The 19,807-nt window shown below is 36.3% G+C and overlaps 1 protein-coding gene across 3 annotated transcripts in view; it reads right to left on the bottom strand.

Annotated features, from left to right (window-relative positions):
• Positions 1-5,634: 5,634 nt before the first annotated feature.
• DHX40 (DEAH-box helicase 40) overlaps positions 5,635-19,807 on the bottom strand; it is a 42,321-nt gene continuing 28,148 nt past the window's right edge. For all 3 annotated transcript variants that reach the window (XM_057715465.1, XM_057715464.1, XM_057715466.1), the window contains 6 exons: positions 12,778-12,892; positions 12,173-12,281; positions 11,377-11,471; positions 8,577-8,646; positions 8,061-8,289; positions 5,635-6,918 (listed from right to left, as the gene is read on the bottom strand). In XM_057715465.1, coding sequence (XP_057571448.1) covers positions 6,779-6,918; positions 8,061-8,289; positions 8,577-8,646; positions 11,377-11,471; positions 12,173-12,281; positions 12,778-12,892 — 758 coding nt within the window. In that variant the 3' untranslated portion in view covers positions 5,635-6,778. The remainder of the gene's footprint in view (positions 6,919-8,060; positions 8,290-8,576; positions 8,647-11,376; positions 11,472-12,172; positions 12,282-12,777; positions 12,893-19,807) is intronic.

Here is a 19,807-nt window from a genome sequence, read left to right on the forward strand (position 1 = left end):
ATGGGCTTAGTTGCTCCGTGGCATGTGATACCTTCCTTGGGCAGGGATTGAACCTGTGTCCCCTGCATTGGCAGGTGGATTCTTAACCACTGCACCACCTAGGAAGTCCCTATTTTTCTTTTCTAAGCCAGCCCTGTGAGCACCAAAAGGCATGAAAAGGCCTCTTTAGGTTATGCCACTCAATATATAAAGTGTTGGTCACTCAAATATAAAGCTTTCCACAGGGTGAAAACCTGATGACAGTCTTTTACTGTCTCCATATTTTGGGACTATCAAGCTGAGCCATCAGATCAGATGTAGAGATGAGATTATACCCTTCATTACTGCAGAGGCCTTAAAAATTCCATTTCTTGAATGGGAACTAGATGGAATAGCAAACTAGCATGCAATAGCAGTCTATAAGTGATGCATACTGTAAAAAGAAAACCCCAGTCCAAGCTGACTTTCAAATTTTTCTGTCTGCAAGAATGAGTGGCACTCAGATTATCCTTCATATGACCTATTTAGTGTTAACCCTAGTTGCAGAATTGGAAACCTCAAAACCCTTCCAAAAAAAGCCCTTCTCAAGGTGACACTGATAATCTTTCAGTTGTTTATCTCTTATTTCTCTCTCCAACCACGAAAATTTTGTCCCCCTTTTCATTCTAGCCCAAGTCCTACCCTCACTGAAAAACTCACCTTAAAATCTATTTACCCTATTTCTTAAGCTATTATAGCATTTATTGACTATACTACCTATTTAATTTGAAGCCCAGGCCAACTTATGTTGTTAATAATCACACCTGGAGTTGGCACAACAATCATTTATAAATATCAACCATATACAAAAAAGCACCAAAAATTGGGTGCTAGGCTATATTTTGGGTTACCCTGTCTTATTTCTTATGATTTAGCTGAACACCAAGTAATAATTAGGTTAAGAAACATATGTTAGATTTTATCTAGACAAATAAAGTGATTCTTTTCTTTCAAAAATCTTCAATAGCTTCACAAGTTTTGTATTATTCATATTTTCAGATTGAAGGAACAGCTAACAAGCAATATAGGTTACTTTGAAAATCTTTGGGAGAATAAAGATTACAAATTAAATTTTTTGATTCCTGACATGTTGAATCCTGTCAACTCTGCTATAAGAAAAGGAAAAATTGGGAATTCCCTGGTGGTCCAGTGATTAGGACACAGTACTTTCACTCCTGTGGCCTGGGTTTGATCCGGGGAAACTTAAAATCCTGCAAGCCGTGAGGTGCGGCATAAGTTAGTAAGTAAATAAATAAATAAGAAAAAGTAAAAACCAAAAAAACTCAGTATTTCATGAAATGAAGATCTTGTCTTTCAATTGAAATAATTTGAATTAGAATGGGTTTGTGAAAAGTAGCTTTTCTGGAATAAAATGCAAGTGGTAAAAAATGAAATCAAAAGACTATTTGCTGATATGTGAAAAATATGAAATTCAAATTTCATTGTTCATAAAGTTTCATTGGAACACAGCCATATCCATCTGTTTATGTACTGTCTACGGCTGCTTTTATACTACAACAGCATAGTAGTTGCAATAGAGACTGTATGCCTTGAAAGTCTAAAATATTTACTATCTGGCCCTACCAAATTCAAATCAATTAATTTAATTAATTTCATTTCTTGTAGACAATTTAAACTAAGGAAAAAGAGCTGAATATCTAAATATGTAAATTAACATAATAATGAGGCACTTTTTTGTCTATAATTACAAGAATAGTTTTGAGGGACCACAAGACAGGTAAGATAGTACAGTTAAGACAGGTTCTTTACTACATTGCTGTTAGGAATGTAAAGTGGTTCATCTGTTCTGCATAGTAGGCAAAAGAAGTCTCAAAAATCACTTTCACTGATGTAAAGAATTCAACCATAAGAACATATCACAGTTTATTTAAACATTTGTTGATAAGCTATGTATGTAATTTTCAATTTTTTTACTACTAGAAACAAGTATATAACATTTTTATAAATGCTATATGTAATATAAATCATCAAATTGGTTCTAAATCTATAGGAGTCAAATTTTACTAGAAACAATATTTTATATACTCTCAGAGAATTCCTAGGATATAAATTTAAAGTTGGGCTTGCTCGGTCACAGGTTGTGCACATCTTCAATTTTATTTTACTAGGTATTGCCAAAATATTCTCTAAAATAAGAGCAATTTATCCTATGTCAACACTTTTCAGGCATATATTAATTGTTGCCAATCTGGTGGAAAAGAATGGCATCTCACTTATTTTCAACTGCATTTTCCGAATTACTAGTAAGATTCAGTATTTTATTTATTGACCATTCATGTTTTCTTTTATAAAATGACTGACCATGTCCTTTGCCTATTTTTCTGTAACATTCATTTGTTCCTTTTTGTTTCAATTCGTAATTTAAAGGTAGATCCTCATTCTTTTAAGAACAAACTCTTCCATGATCACTACCTTTCCTCCAGGACTCCTTCCACCTTAACTAGATCCAGTATTCCTCTCATACTTTTTCTCACAGCCCTCTCAGTAGAAATCAATTCTTCTTATCAACACTGTTGTCACAATTACCTTAAAGATGTAATGATGTTATTCCCCTCCAATAAATTCATATATAGTCCAAAGTAAGTCCAAATTCCATAGTTTGGCTTTCAAAACCTTCCATAATCGTCCTCAACCAATATTTTAAACCTATTACTCTCCTATATGTATATCAATGCAGCAAATAAACTAGACTGTTTGCCCCCCCACCCCAAATACCCCCTGGGCTTTCTAATTCTCTGTCTTGATTTATGCTCTTCCCAGCACCCAAGTGCTTGTCTGAAATTCTTCTTCAAGGAAGGTTCTTCCTTACAATAAATGCCAATAAATAAATACAGCTGACCCTTCAACAACTTGGTGGTTAGGGGTGCCCACCCTCCCAGCAGACGAAAATCCTCGTATAACTTTACAGTCAGCCCTCCATATCAGCTGCTTCACATCCTCGGATTCAATCAACCACATATCATGTAGTACAATACTGTACTATGTATTCACTGAAAAGAAAACCCGTGTGTAACTGGACCCACGCAATTCAAACTCATGTTATTCAAGCATCACCTGTATAGGAAGAAATTAGAGAAAAAAAGCATCATTTTGCAACCATAAGAATAAAACTGATTCAGGCAAGAATCATCAGTTGATGGTAAATCCAGAGAGTAATTATTTATGAGAAACAGGCTATTTCACATAATCTCAAAGTATCCTTCCCACAAATTACTTATTCATTATAAGAGTAACTAGGCTGAAGAAATCAAAAAACACCCTAATGAATTAATCAAAATTAATATCACCAATAAGGGGCAATCTATGTACCTCCAGATTTGATGCCTTGGGAAAGACACTGTATCACTTATGCAGTACTCCAATCACAAATGCAAAACCATGATGAAACATTAGAGAAATCCAAATTGAGGACATTCTATAAATAACTAACTTGTATAACTAAAAAAATGTCAAAAATGTTACTGAAATATGTTAAATGTGAAAGACAACAAATATATGTAGGCAAGGACATGGAGAAAAGGCAACCCTTGTACAGTGTTGGTGGGAATGTAAGTTGGTACAGCCACTATGGAAAACAGTATGGAGGTTTCTCAAAAAAATTAAAAACAGAATTGCCATACACCTAGCAATTCCACTTCTGGGTATTTTTCTGAAGAAAACAGATACTGATTCTAAAAGCTATATGCGTCCCTATGTTCACTGCAGCATTGTTTATTACAGCCAAGATATGGAAGCAACCTAAGTTCCACTGATGGATGAACGGATAAAGAAGATGCAGTATATATATTTACAATGGAGTATTAGCCCTTAAAAGAAAGAAAGGAAGAAGGAAAGGAAGGAAGGAAGGGAAGAGAAAGAAAGAGAGAGAGAGAAAGAAAGAAAAGAAAGGAAGGAAGGAAGGAAAGAAAGGGAGGAAAGAAAGGAAAGAAAGGAAGGAAGAAAGAAACCTTGCCATTTGCAACAACATGAATAGACCTAGAGGGTATTATGCTAAGTGAAGTAACTCAGAGAATGACAAATATGATTTTACTTACATGTGGAATCTGAAAAATAAAATAAATGAACAAACAAAAAAGAAACAGAGTCATAGATACAGAGAACAAACAGGTGGTTGCCAGAGGGGAAAGAGGAGTGGGGGATAAGTGAAATAGGTGAGGGAGATCAAAAGGTACAATCTTCAGGTTTGTACCTTCCGAGGTACAAAATAAATGAGTAATGGAGATAAAATGTATAGTGTGGGGAATATAATCAATAATATGGTAATATCTGTGTATGGTGACAGATGGTAATTAGACTTATTGTGATGATCATTTTGTGATGTACAGAAGTATCAAATCACTATGTCATGCATCTGGAAATAACATAGTGTAGCAGGTCAACTGTACTTCAGTTTATTTTTTGAAGTATTTTTTAATTGAAGTATAGCTGTTTTACAATGTTTCAGATGTAAAGCAAAGTAATTCAGTTATACATACAAACATATATATATTCTTTTTCAGATTCTTTTCCATTATAGGTTATTATAAGATATTGAATATAGTTCCCTGTGCTATACAGCAGGTTCTTACTGTTTACCTATTTTATGTATAGTAGTATGTCTCTGTCAATCGCAAATTCCCTGCACTTCAATTTAAAAAAATGTTAAGTGTGAAAGACAAAGACGGAAGATCTTTTCCAGATTAAAGGAGATTAAAATACAATACATTGGGACTTCCTAGGTTGTGCAATGGTTAAGAATCCGCCTGCCAATGCAGGGGACATGGGTTCAAGCCCTGCTCTAGGAAGATCCCACATGTCTTGGAGCAACTAAGCCCATGCACCACAACTATTGAGCCTGCACCCTAGAGCCCATGAGCCACAACTATTGAGCCCGTGTGCCACAACTACTGAAGCCCACACACCTAAAGCCTGTGCTCCACAACAAGAGAAGCCACCGCAATGAGGAGCCTGCGTACCACAACGAAGAGTAGCCCCCGCTCACCACAACCAGAGAAAGCCCATGTCCAGCAACGAAGACCCAACACAGCCAATAAAAAAATAAATAAAATTTATTTTAAAAATTTTTTAAAATTTAAAAAAATTAAAAATAAAAAAATAAAATACATGATTCTTGACTGAACCCTGAACTGGGAGAAAATGCTATAAAGGACATTATTGGGAAAACTGATGAAATTATAGATATAGACCATAGATTTAGAATATGTGCTTAATAAAACTTTACTGAAATAAAAGAGCTTTCATTCCAAGAATCCACATACACCCCCACCACATCTAAGGAAGTGCACTGATACATATACCTGGGGAGAGAAACTGACAGGACTAATGTGCTAAGAAAGTGTCTTGAGCACTGAAGGTTAGAAGAACAAATTAACAATGCTGGAATGTTCTGAGAAACCATCAACACTCACCGTACTTCAAGAACAAACATGGATTTGGGTCCTCATGCGATTTTTCAATAAAGGCTTCAAGTTTCTAATACTGAATGGAAAACTGTTTAGATGCCAAAGGAAACAACTGCAAAAGCGTGAGTTACCTATAAAAATTTTAGATTCTTAAATTTGACAAAAAATATCTAAAAACACACATTATACTGCCTTTTGAATTTGAACGACACTAAGAGCTTTATTTAACAAACACTGAGTGACTACTATGTGCAAAGCACTTTGCTAGGTGCCATGAAAGATACAAAGATGCAAAAGACATAGTCCCTGCCCACAAGGAGCGTATAATCTAGTGGGGTAGACAGACAAATACACAAATAACTAGAATACAAGGCAGTAAACAACAGAGTGGACAAGTGCTGAGTGTGGCCTGAGTGTGATACTAATTAGCCTCAAGGTTCCAGTTGGAAACACTAGTGATGTAGTGTTGGCTGCTTTGAAAATCCCATTTCAAGATCGGCATAATAGTTTAAATGGTCCTACCCAAGCAGCTGGAGGCAAGAGAGTAGGCCAGGTAGGAGGGCTGTCTGAAACACTGTCACACCTACATACATAGTGCTGATAGAAGTATGTAGGGACAGCTAAAAAAAGAACATATATATATCATCTGTCCTTTGGTTAATGGCTATAGCTACTGTTTTAAACAATATACTTTTATATAAAAAGGAATTTGTATAATCCCAGAAAAATCAACTTAAGGGTTAATATTAATTCAACAAAGAATCTTGCCATAGGCAATTTTCTTATTTACTAATTAAGTCTTTTCTCTAAATATCTATAAAGCTCTGTAGCAACTGAACAGTTAGACATCTAAGTATTGCTGAGTAAAAACCTCTTTTATGTTCAGCCTTCTGAAGGAAATGGTCACATACATGATAACCTGATATAATACTATTCTAATAGCAACAAGAAGGCCTTAAAGAGATTTAAGGAAAATAATTTTTAATGCTTCAATGCAAATGGAATAACACGCTGATTAAATACAACTCAATGTTCTCTGAAAATATCTCATTGACAGCATTTGATACCAGTTAAGGCCAGCAAAATTGAAGTGAGGAAAATACTACATATATTGTCTTTCATTGGTTTCATATATCATTGCCTATGACTATGGCAACTCAATCTTTTCTTTGAAAATTCCATTTATTGGTACTGAAGAGCTTTGATTTGCTCTTAATTCGTATGCTAAAACCAGCTGCTGACCACTTCCTCTTGGTAGTGCTGTCTGACATAAATGGCAAAGTAGAAGCACATTTTCTGGCTGCTTTTCCTACTTCCTGAATTGGAGCGTTCACTGCTTAGCCTGTTTCCTTCAGTGTGTCACTGTGATCCTGGGACCTCTGCTGCTTTCTCTCAAGGAAACGAGCTCGTGCGTCTGATATGGATTTATCATCATTTCTTCTTTGCATTTTCTTTAGGACTTCTTTTGATATTCCATCTGAAAACATTACAAATTAATCCAATAAAATTTTAGTTTTGAATTTCAGTATTAGAAATGTTAAGAGAATGAGATGCTTTGATATTTTAATGTTAAGAGGAAAAAAAGGAAATGAAATTTCACCCTTTCAAAAGAAATGATAGTCTACAGATAAAAATAAGAGCCTAGAGGGACTTCCCCAGTGGTCCAGTGGTCTATGGTCAGGGAACTAGATCCCACATGCCACAACTAAAAAGATCCCGTGTGCCACAACTAAGACCTGGCACAGCTAAATAACTAACTAACAAACAAAATAAATAAATATTTAAAAAATAAATAAATAAGAGCACAGAGGCCTGAGGAGTCAGAAAAATTAATCCTAATGCAAGCATGTAGTGCAGTTATACACTGCAACAAAACACCTAGTAGTTAACATTTCCAATGACTCTTCTGTAATCTTGGGCAAGATTCCCCACCATTCTATTTCTCAGTGATGTTAAATAAGGATGATACAATTTGCTGCATTGATCAGCCTCAAGCTTTACTGAAAAGCTTTTTTTATATCTGAGCTGAGAATTAAGTTTTCCCTCCTAGTTCAGTTCCACAACAATTTATGCCTCACAACTAGGGACGTAACATTTCAAGGAAATATGTCCTAAAAAAAAAAGATGTTCTGTGGTAAAAATTCACAAAATTTTATAAGTAAAATAAAAATAGTAAAGCACTGCTGGAAAGCAATATGACATAATGGTTAAGAGTAGAGGCCACAGAGTCAAATTCTTTGGATTCAAAATCCAGATTCACCAAATACTAGCTTTGGGATTTTCAGCAAATTATTGTATACTGCTAAGTATTTCCTCATCTATATAGTAGGGATATGTAGTTATTTCACAGGGTTATTGTGAAAATTTAATGGCGTAATGTAAGTTGTTAGCACACGCCAAAGGTTCAATAAATACTATTGTTATTAATAATGTTGTTGGACAGAGGGCTTAAGGAAAACATCACTAACTGGGAAAGAAGGAAGTCAAAATAAGTCTGAGACTCATGACAACTCTTTGCTTTTCTGAGGAGATAGAGCCAGAATCTAAGCTCTGTAACAGTATTTCTGTAATTATATGAGAATTTGGACACTTATGCTCTAGAACAAGTGATTCACTCACCCTTCAGATGCTTTACATTTTCCTTATTAGTCCACCTCCTTCTTGCATCTTCTCTCACTTCACGCCGGGCCACACTGCTCAAATCATGTGCATTAAATTCATGCAACTTGGGTAACAAGTCTCTCACCCATTCATAACGGATTGGACACACAATTCTTGCGTAGACTTTGGTGGTAACTAATACTTCATGGAAAATGATCCATTCAAGTTTGGTTTCCTGTTCATGAAGCTACACAAAAGAATTCATTTAAGGATGATAACTCAATAACCTGCCTTATTCCACATTAGACCAACCAAATACCAACAGCCCAAACTCTTCTGAATTAATTTCTATATTCTTCAATCAAACAGGAGGCATGGGCCAACCAATACCTTTATGTTATATATATATATATATATATATATATGCTAAACTTACCCTCAAAGAGAAAAGTAGAAGACATCTGTATATTACTTATTCCTACACCTTTACAAAAGGAAGAAAATTCTTCCTTTTATTAAAAATAAAGTACTTACTGCTGAGGAAGGATGAATATGAACTGGGCTTCCACGCCCATCCATTGTGCAAAACGTTCTCCCAACAGATCTAAGAACCAAAAAACCAAAGGATACAGACAAGAACAGTAAAAACAATGAAATAAGTAGAGCAATGAAAAATTATATGTTCTACTACAAAGAGCGCTAGAAGCAGAGATTTATATTTATTCAACTGTCACTATAACTTCTCTAGCAATTCATCTTAAAACTAATGATACAGGGAATTCCCTGGTGGTCCAGTGGCTAGGACTCGGTACTCGCAGGGCCAAGGGCCTGGGTTCCATCCCCTGTCAGGGAACTAAAATCCCACAAGCTGCATAGTGCAGCCAAAAAGAAAAATGATACAACTTAGTCATTTTAGTTAAGTATAAACATTTCTGGTTAATAAGTAGCAATATTAACAATAATATTGTATTTGTGCTTTAGAATTTCCAAATTGCTTTCATAATAAAGCCTCAAATAAACCTATGACTTTTGAGAGCCAGGTACTTTATTAAAAGGTCAAAACTGAGATTCAAATAGATAGCTTTCTCAAGGTCACAGAGCTAATGTGTAGTGAAAGCAACTCCCAAACACAGGTCTTCTGACTTACAGTATTCTTTACATTATATTATGCTACATCTCCTTTCCAAGGTAAAAGTAATTTTCACTATTCTAAAGTACAATTATTAAAACATTTTATCTATAATTTTTCTAATTTATGTTAACTTTAAATTCTTATCCTCTTCTATACTTCCCTACATAAATGTTATTCCAAAAACTTGTCAAAATAATACTTCAGCTCAATCGTCAAAACTGATTTCCTACAGAACTTTACATGTATTCCTATTATAATCCAGATTGGATTTCATTGTAACTATTTATATATATATACATATCTACACAGTACATATTTGGACAGTACAAAATCTTTTTTACTTGAACCACTTCAAAGTTAGTTGCCAACCTTATGCCCCACCATCTCCAAATACCTGACTGTGCATTTCCTATAATGAAGAATATTCTCCTACATAACCATAATATGACCATTAAAACCAGGGAATTAACTAACACTGATACATTACCAGCATCTAATCCTCAGAACCCACTGAAATTTTACCAAATATCCTAATAATATCCTTTATAGCAAAAGGATCCAGTTCAGAATCATGTACTGCCTTTCTTTTTATGGCCCTTTAGTCTCTTTCATTCTGAAATACTCCCCAAGTCTTTCTTTGACCCTCATGATCTTGACACCTTTAAAGATTATAGGCTAGTTATTTTGTAGTATGTCCTTCAGTTTGATTGTCTGTTTTATGATGATCAGATTCAGGTTACAGATCTTTGGCAGGAATATCACAGAAGTGATGCTGTGTTTTCATTATATCCTATCAGGAGGAACATGATTTTGATTTGTTTCATTACTGATGATGTTCACTTTGATTGCTTGATTTAGGTAACATCTGCCAGGCTTCTTCACTGAGAACTTACTTTTTCCCTTTGTAATTAAGAAGAATTTTGTGGAGAGGTACTCAACTATGTAAATAATTCCATTTGTCATTGAACTTTTAATTTACTCATTTATTAATTTATATGATTACAGACCCATGATTTCACATTTTATTCAATGGGTTATATAATCCATTACTATCATTATTTATTTCAATGCTCAAAATATCCCATCTTTGATCAGCTGGCTCCTTTGTACTTCTGACATGGCCTCAATGTTCACTGATCACTACTTTGCTTGCTGGCAAAATAAGATGTTTTGGACTCATCGTGTAGTTTCCCAGCCCTATTTCCCCAAAGAGCCCTGAGTCCTTTATGTAGTAGATGGCTGCTCTAAGTCAAGATCTGGGCACAAAGTATATTCATTGTTATTATAGTGTCATTGCTCCCAGTCCATCTCAGTTAGGTTACATAAATATTTACACACATACAAATACATATTACACACGCACGCGCACACACACATGCAGAGTAACACCTATTTTTATTACCATATCTATCTATCCATCCATCTAACTATATTAAAAACCATAATACCTGAAATTCCAATCAACACCACAGGGCTCATTCTTATTTTCCACCTTTCAGTATTTCTAACTCCTTAACCATTCACCTTAATATATTCAATTATGTGATCAATTCCTCTGTATATAATGAATCTCCCATCACCACCACTCTTACCCCTTTCCCTACAAAGATGGCCTGTTTCCCTACACTCAGACTCTGACACTCAACACCAAACAACTCCCATGTGAGTACCTTCCCCAATCTTGCTCAAGCCCTGACATTCCACACTAAACTACCCTTCCTCAGGGATGCCATCCTCAACCTATTTGGCTTTCACACTCCACAAGGAGCCACCACGCTGCAAGAAAACCAGTGTCACTCAACTTAGGCACTAAGACCCCATGCTGGACAGCTGTCCTACAGACTCCCCTCCTGCCCCACATGAGCTTCCATATCCCACTCTCAGCCACTGCAGCTCCCCCTGCACAAGGGACAATTAAGAAAAGAGTCACTGGGGCTTCCTAAGTGGTGCAGTGGTTAAGAATCCACCTGCCAATGCAGAGGACATGGGTTCAATCCCTGCTCCAGGAAGATCCCACATGCCGCAGAGCAACTAAGTCTGTGTGCCAAAAAAATAAAAATAAAAAAAAAAAAAAAAAAGAAGAGTCACTGTAATTGCTGTTATCATAATCAAAGAGTTTAAATCAAACTGTCTTTAATATTAAATATCGTCATCAAACACAGTTGTATTTCTTTATCCATCTCTCAAGCTCTTACTGCTTACCTGCGAGCTACATTTTTGAAATAACCTGCACAAAGACATCTTCTCAGTACTTCATGTTTAGGGCCTTCAAAGGTCTCTCTTGGGAAGTCACTTTGCTATAGAAAGAACACGTGTACAGTGGTAAATCTCACAGAACAATCTGAAATAATCTTTTAGTTTGAAAAATCCACATTCTAAAGACTTCTGTTTCTGGCCAATATGGAGTAAGAGGAACAAGATTTTGGTTGCTTGAAACAACCAAAAAATGGACAAAACATATGAAATAATGATCTCCAAAACACTGTATATCAAGCATTAAAGGACAGTGATCTCTGAGAAATAAATGATGAAGTAGGGGAAATAAATGAAGTAAGTCCAACAACTGCCCCAGCTTACAGTCAACCTTGAGAGAGGTTCTGGACCAAGGTGCAGGAAAGGAAAAACCTAAGTGGAACCTGGAGAACTCCCAGACTTAAAGAGACAGAGCTGAGAATCCAGGAGGACCAGGATGACTAGAGTTCCCAGGCCAGAGTTCGAGAAGAGATCTGCATAGAGAACGCCAGAGACCTGCAGAGGGGCCTCAAGAGTTCAACTGAGTAATGATAAGCATATCAATGTGAGGGAATTACCCAAGGCCAGGAAGAGCCTCCCCAAAGGATAAGGGATAACAGAGCTGTGTGCTCACACAGGCTCAGGAACCATGCCTGTTCCTACAAGCCATTCTTCAACACCTTATAATCTACATGGTTTTGGGTAGAGTACTCAGAGGGCCCTGCCAAAATGCCACACAAGGGGAAAAAAACATTATAGCAATCACCTGTTTAAGCTTCCTGATCAGTTCTCTAAGTTGAGCTTCAACACGGAATGCAGAAAATAAGCACCTCCAATGAATCCAATGTTTCTGGCACCATGAAGCTGGAGCTCCACTGCAAAACAAAAATATTGGTGTCTCAAAAATACCTTCTAGGAGTGAAAGTCTAACATTCTCAATTCTATTACACAACTAGAAACCCATAAGCAACTGTCAGCTCTTTTATGAGACCTGTCCAATGAATAAAAAAGCACTTTAAGGAATTTGAAAAAATAAATTAATGCAGGTGTCTCTAAGTGAATTAAAAAATAATTTGTAAATGGGTTTTTTTTATACATATATGCTTTAACAAATATCCAATCATCTTCTCATCTAAGCAAGCTATACAGAACCAAAATTCTATAAAGTGATTTTGAAAGAAGAGAACTAATGTTATGCAATAAATGACTACTAAGTCATAGTCACCTGACATAGAGAAATCTCACTAATGTTCACAAAAATACCTTGAGGTTAGTATCATCCCCACTGAACCTTACTGTCTAAAGTCATATACTATATTGAAGCTATACTTCAAACTAACACTTTCCAGTACAAAGAACCATCTCACATACCTTGATTTGCACTGTTCAAAGATGACAGCTAAAGTTGCAAAGTCATTAAATCCTCCAGCTTTAGCTGCCAATTCTCGATGTCTCTGTTCTGCTTCCTTCTGGTACTCCGGATCAACTAAAACGACAATTGGAAAAGCAGTTTAGTTCTACTTTACATCAAGTGTCTATATTCACTTTGTTTATTCAAGCTCATTAAAATCTGCCTCACCCTGTGAGGTGGAATAAGGGAGAAGTACATTAACTCTTTGCGGGGGGGGGGTCTCTAATTACTCCCACAATTCCTTTTCTTCTTTAATCATACTTTGGAGATTTTACCAACATTACTTCTCCCAATTGACTTACCTTTAAAATAGTATTTGGAATTTAATATTCGTTTTTACCATAAGAGTAACCCATGCTTACAGTAAAAAAACTTTATGTAAAAGTTCAATGTTCTCCACTTTGTCACGTTACCCATAAAGGCTAACCACTGTTAATTATTTAGTGTGCGTCCTTCAAGATAGTTTCTATATATATATAAGCATCGTGTGTAATGGTTTATTTTTACATAAGTGGGATATACTTTCTGAAACTTCCTTTACGTAATAAGGGTCTAATGTAAGTACATATAGAATTATTCGTTTCCAAACATACCTACATTGTATTTCTCAGGGGTATAAGGAACACAACACAATTTAACCAGTCCTTATTTATCCAATTCCTAATTATTGACAATTAGGACCATCATATATGCAGAACTGAACTACTACAAACTTTTCTTTTTTAACTTCATATTGAAGTATATCATGCCATACATGAAACTACACAGGTCATAAGTGTACAGCTCAATGAATGGTCACAAATATAACAATGTACCCAACACCCAGATCAACAAGGAGAATATTACCAGCATCCCAGAGCCCCTTTTTTGCTCTCCTTCAAATAACTACCCATTCCCCTCCACAGAGATAACCATATCCTGATTTCTATCCCCACAGAAGGGTTTTGTCTGTTTCTAAACTTTATATAAATGCACTTTGTGCATCTGGTTTCTTTTGCTCACCATTATGGTTTTGAGATTCACCTGTTATTGACTTTGATGGAATGATATCCTCTCTGATTGCCCAAGTTCCCCACAAAGCACTTTACCCAGGCTAATCTTTCAGAACCACCCTCCCCTTCTTTTCAAAATGTCCTAGGGCTTCTTCCTTCATTGTAGGGCATCAAACCACAATTCCTACTCATTCAGTATACCCATCACAGCTAGATTTGGCAGAGGCACCATGTTGCCTAATTCCAGGGAGCAGCACTTAGACAGACTACACCTTGAATGCGCAAAGCATCAGTGCCTGGTATTAGGAAGAGAGCAATCTGATTAAATGAAACACTCATAAAGACTCACAGTCTTCCATTCCAGACTTTAAGTAGCTTCCACCTATGTGACATGGGTAACAACTGAAGGAAGCAACTAGAGACAAAAGGAGAGCAAATATGACTTACCTTAGGCCATGCAAATGGCCCTGCCAAGGTGAAGATACAATGCCCATCTCTTGAACCAGTCATGGATATTGATTTTTAAGCCAAAACATCTAATTCCATGCACCCAAACACCACTGCCCAGAAGGTACTATGCCAAAAGTGGAACTGCACTAGACTCAAGCATCAACCCTGTCTTGGCTCCCAACACTGAGAGACAAGGTTACCTATCAGCCAGGGGCTCCTGCATCCTTGAATTGTGGTATTCCCTGCTATCCAAATGTAAAGTCCCAGCCTCCTGGGATCTCTGGGTTATAAAGCCTCAGAGAAGCTTCTTATTATGGTTCAGTTCTTCCCTCCTCTGTCTCCAGCTAACCCTAGAAATGTTCCATTTGGCTGTAATACCTACTACAACAATTTACACAAATGGCTTATCATATCATTAAAATACCAGAATAACTACAATAAATTTTAGTGGATTACGATTCTAAACTCAGTTTATATTTTGTAAAGATTACACCTGCATGGTTAGTATTGGATCTCTGCTATTTAGAGTGGCTAAGTGCTCACACTTTAAAAAATGTAGAGAGCACACTGCTTTTCTGGCTCTCCTTCCCACATTGCTACTACCTTCTTTCAGTCTCTCTCTCTCCCCCAGTTATTCTCAAAGTCAAGAGAAAATACAGAACATATAGAACATATTTTTGTTCCTTTTCCCTAACTCTTCCCTCAAAAGTAACCTAATTAATTAAAATTAAAATTGGCAGAAGCCCCATAGTAAATTCAGGATTTGTATAGGAAAGTCGCAAACCATATCATACACAGTTCCTACAATCTCAGCAAATTTATCCTTTGACTAAACAGTAGTTTGACTATCTATCTTTAATTATTTTCCCAGCAGACTTGTCATTTTCTTTAATTTACTATCTTTCCCCAGATGAAATTCTATTATCAGTTTTAACTCATGCAAATAATGCTACTGAGGTAAAAAACTATAAATAAGAAGCTGAAGCAGTAAAACAAGGCTAAATCAGCTGAACTTCTCCCTTGGGGAATATAATTCAATACTTTTTCTATATAATACAACCAATCAGAAAATAAAACTATTACACAGAAAGGTTTCAAAAACAACCCTCTGAGCTGAAGCAGGGGAATAACGCTATAAGTGACATATACACATAAAGTACCGTTTATGTCTAAAAATATCACAGTTAAAATAATTAAAAACTTTAAAACCAACACAATGTTATTTTAAATTTGTTCCATTTTAAGGCAATGTTGTTTACCACCTTAAAATCATTTAACTTCAGAGCCTTCACTCCATTGTCTGATTTCTAAAGCAATATCTATACTAGCAGACACTGTACACAGTTTACTACAGCAAAAGAGAGGTTACTAAAAATATTGGCAGTAGCATCATTTTGATGTTTAAAACCTTCATTCAATATTAGATCTGAAAATACTAGCCAGTTTTACCAATAAGTTTATAATAAACTAAATTAGGTGATTTACAATGACTAAGACCCAAGCCAGAAAGAACTGCTTAACCTATAAAGACTATATATGCACTTAAAAGCAGCTGGACAATGAACACATTTTTTGGGGCGTAACAAGATACCAGCAAGTCACATGCTCAAAAACTGAAGCTGCATTTTGTAGCAGTTAAAGTTCTTGATGATCCAGGTTTAAAAATTAGGGACTGGGGCTTCCTAGGTGGCGCAGTGGTTAAGAATCTGCCTGACAATGCAGAGGTCACGGGTTCGATCCCAGCTCCAGGAAGATCCCACATGCCGCGGAGCAACTAAGCCCGTGTGCCAAAAGAAAAAAAAAAAAAAAAAAAAAATTAGGGACTTCCCTGGTGGCACACTGGTTAAGAATCCACCTGCCAATGCAGGGGACATGGGTTTGCCTTGGTCTGGGAAGATCCCACATGCCGCGAAACAAATAAGCCCATGTGCCACAACTACTGAGCCTGTGCTCTAGAGCCCGAGAGCCACAACTGTTGAGCCTGTGTGCCACAACTACTAAAGCCCACACACCTAGAGCCCACGCTCTGCAACAAGAGAAGCCACCACAATGAGAAGCCCATGCCAAGAGTAGCCCCTGCTAGCCACAACTAGAGAAAGCCTGCTTGCAACAACAAAGACCCAACACAACCAAAAATAAATAAATAATAAATAAATTTATTAAATAAATAAATAAAAATTAAACCTAGGTTATACATGTATATATAGCAAGAGTGTCTCTCTAAGTATGAATAAGAAAGCGGTAGCAATTGTTGCCTCAAGGAATCAGACCTGGGTGATGCCAAGGTGCCTAACTTTATTTGGATCAGACTATGGAGCAATTTATGCCCCAGGGCACTGTCAAAAACAAGAGCTAGCAATCAGTGGAGACTAACAGCTTGGTTAATACCAAAAGAGGCAGACCAGCAAAACTGAAGCAGAGCCAAACTTTTAAAATTATTTTTATTGAAGTATAGTTGACTTACAATATTATAATAGTTTCAGGTACACAACGCTGTGATCCAGTATTTTTATAGATTATTCTCCATTTAAAGTTATTACAAAATAATGGCTTGTACAATATATCTTTGTTGCTTATTTATTTTATACATTGTAGCACTTGTTAATCCCACAACCTGATCTTATCCATCCCCTCTTCCCTCTTCCCACTGGTAACCACTAGTTTGTTCTCTATTACTGTGAGTCTGTTTCTGTTGTGTTATGTAAATTCATTAATTTTTTTAGGTTCCACACATAAGTGATAACATAGAGTATTTGTCTTTCTCTGTCTGACTTATTTCATCCACGTTGTTGCAAGTGGCAAAATTTCATTCTTTTTTATGGCTAAGATATATTCCACTGTGTGTGTATACACACACAATGGAATACACACACATACACACACACACACACAATGGAATATATATATATATACACGCACATCATATCTTTATCCATTCATGTGTTGATGGCTGCTTCCATATCTTGGGTACTATAAATATGAACACTGGGGCACATGCATCTTTTTAAATTACTGTTTTCATTTTCTTCAGATATATACCCAGAAGCAGAATTGTTGGATCATACGGTAGTTCTATTTTTAGTTTTTTGGAGGAAACTCCATACTGTTTTCCATAGTGCGTGCACCAATTTACATTCCCACCAACAGTATACTAGGGTTTCCCTTTCTCCACATCCTCGCCAACATTTATTATTTGTAGACTTTTTAATGATAGCCATTCTGACAGGTGTAAGTTGATATCTCATTGTGGTTTTGATTTGCATTTCTCTGATGACTAGCAATGTTGAGCATTTTTTCATGTACCTGTTGGGCCATCTGTATATATTCTTTGGAAAAATGTCTATTCAGGTCTTCTGCACCCCCCTCCCCTTTTTTGGGCCACACAGCCTGTGGGATATCATAGTTCCCTGACCAGGGATTGAACCCAGGCCCTTGGCAGTAAAAGTGCAGCATCTTAACCACTGGACAGCCAGGGAATTTCCATTTTTTAATCAGGTTGTTTGTTTTTTTGATATTTACTTGCAAGAGCTATCTATATATTTTGGATATTAACCCCTTCCCAGTCATATCATTTGCAAATATTTTCTCCCATTCAGTAGGTTATCTTTTCATTTTGTCAATCATTTCCTTTGCTGTGTAAAAGCTTTTAAGTTTAATTAGGTCCCACTTGTTTATTTTTGCTTTTGTTTCTTTGGCCTTAGGAAACAGATCCAAAAAAATATTGCTACAATTTATGTCAAAGAATGTTCTGTCTATGTTCTCTTCTAGGAGTTTTATGGTTTCAGGTCTTCCATTCAGGTCTTTAATCCATTTTGGGTTTATTTTTATATATGGAGTGAGAAAACTTTCTAATTTCATTATTTCATACATTCTTTTTCATACATTCTACATGTGTGTAGCTATCTAGTTTTCCCAGCACCATTTATTGAAGAGACTAAGTTTTCTCCATTGTATCTTCTTGACTCCTTTGTTGTAGATTAATGGACCCTAAGTGCATAGGTTTATTTCTGGGCTCTCTGCTCTGTTCCATTGATCTATGTGTCTGTTTTTGAGCCAGCACCATGCTGTTTTGATTACTGTAGCTTTGTAGTACAGTCTAAAGTCAAGGAGTATGACATCTCTAGCTTTGTTCTTTTTTCTCAAGATTGCTTTGGCAATTCAGGGTTTTTTGTGGTTCCATATGAATTTTAGGATCATTTGTTCTAGTTCCGTGAAAAATGTCACAGGTATTTTGAAAAGGATTGCATTAATCCATAGATTGCTTTGAGTCGTGTGGATATTTTAACAATATTAATTCTTCCAACCCAGGAACATGAGATATCATTTCATTTCTTTGTATTATCTTCAATTTCCTTCATCAATGATTTATAGTCTTCACAGTATAGGTCCTTCACTTCTTTGGTTAAGTTTATTCCTAGATATTTTATTCTCTTTGATGTAATTTAAAATAGATTACTTTGGGGACTTCCCAGGCAGCACAATAGGTAAGAATCCTCCTGCCAATGCAGGGGACACAGTTTCAAGCCCTGGTTGAGGAAGATCCCACATGCTGCAGAGCAATTAAGCCCATGTGCCACAGCTACTGAGCCTGACTGCCACAACTACTGAAGCCTGCACGACTAGAGCGCAAGCTCTGCAACAAGAGAAGCCATGGCAATGAGAAGCCTGTGCACCACAACAAAGAGTAGCCACTGCTTGCTACAACTAGAGAAAGCCCGCACACAGCAACAAAGACCCAATGTAGCCAAATTAATAAATAAATAAAATAATAAATAAATTAAAAAAAATTTTTTTTAAAATAACTTTCTTGCTTTCTCTTTCTGATAGTTCATTATTAGTGTATAGAAAATCAACAGATTTCTGAATATTAATCTTGTATCCTGCAACTTTTCTGAATTCATCTATTAATTCTAAGAATTTTTTGGTGGAGACTTTAGGGTTTTCTATGTATAGTATCATGTCATCTACAAATAGTGATGGTTTTACTTCTTCCCTTCCAATTTGGATGTCTTTTATTTCTTTTTCTTGTCTGAATGCTGTGGCTTAGACTTCCAATACTATGTTAAACAAGTGGCTAGAGTGCATCCTTGTTTTGTTCCTGTTTTAGAGGAAAGGCTTTCAGCTTTTCACCACTGACTATGATGTTACGTATGGGTTTGTAATGAATGAGACCAGCCAAACATTTAAAAGAAAGATCAAAGAAACCTGCAAAAACCATAGTTTCTCCTGATGCTGTGGAAGATTGTGCAGAAGTCCAAGAAGCAAAAGGAGAGGGAACTTCTGAGAGTCTGGCCTCTGGCTGAACACAGGACAAAACTCATAAACTCCCTGAACTGTGAAAATACTCTTCAAACCACACAACATAAATCCAACAGTAAAGGGTACAAACACCAGTGGCTTAAGGCAATTAGGAACAACCTCCAACCAATCAGCACCTGACTGCTGAACTGGAAACATACAATAAACAAAATGAAAACTTCACTAAATGGGGCTCAACAGTAGATATGGACTCACAGAAGAAAGAATCAGCAAAATATAGATCAAGAGA

The sequence above is a fragment of the Hippopotamus amphibius genome, chromosome 17, assembly GCF_030028045.1.
Source record: "Hippopotamus amphibius kiboko isolate mHipAmp2 chromosome 17, mHipAmp2.hap2, whole genome shotgun sequence".
NCBI classification, from domain to species: domain Eukaryota; kingdom Metazoa; phylum Chordata; class Mammalia; order Artiodactyla; family Hippopotamidae; genus Hippopotamus; species Hippopotamus amphibius.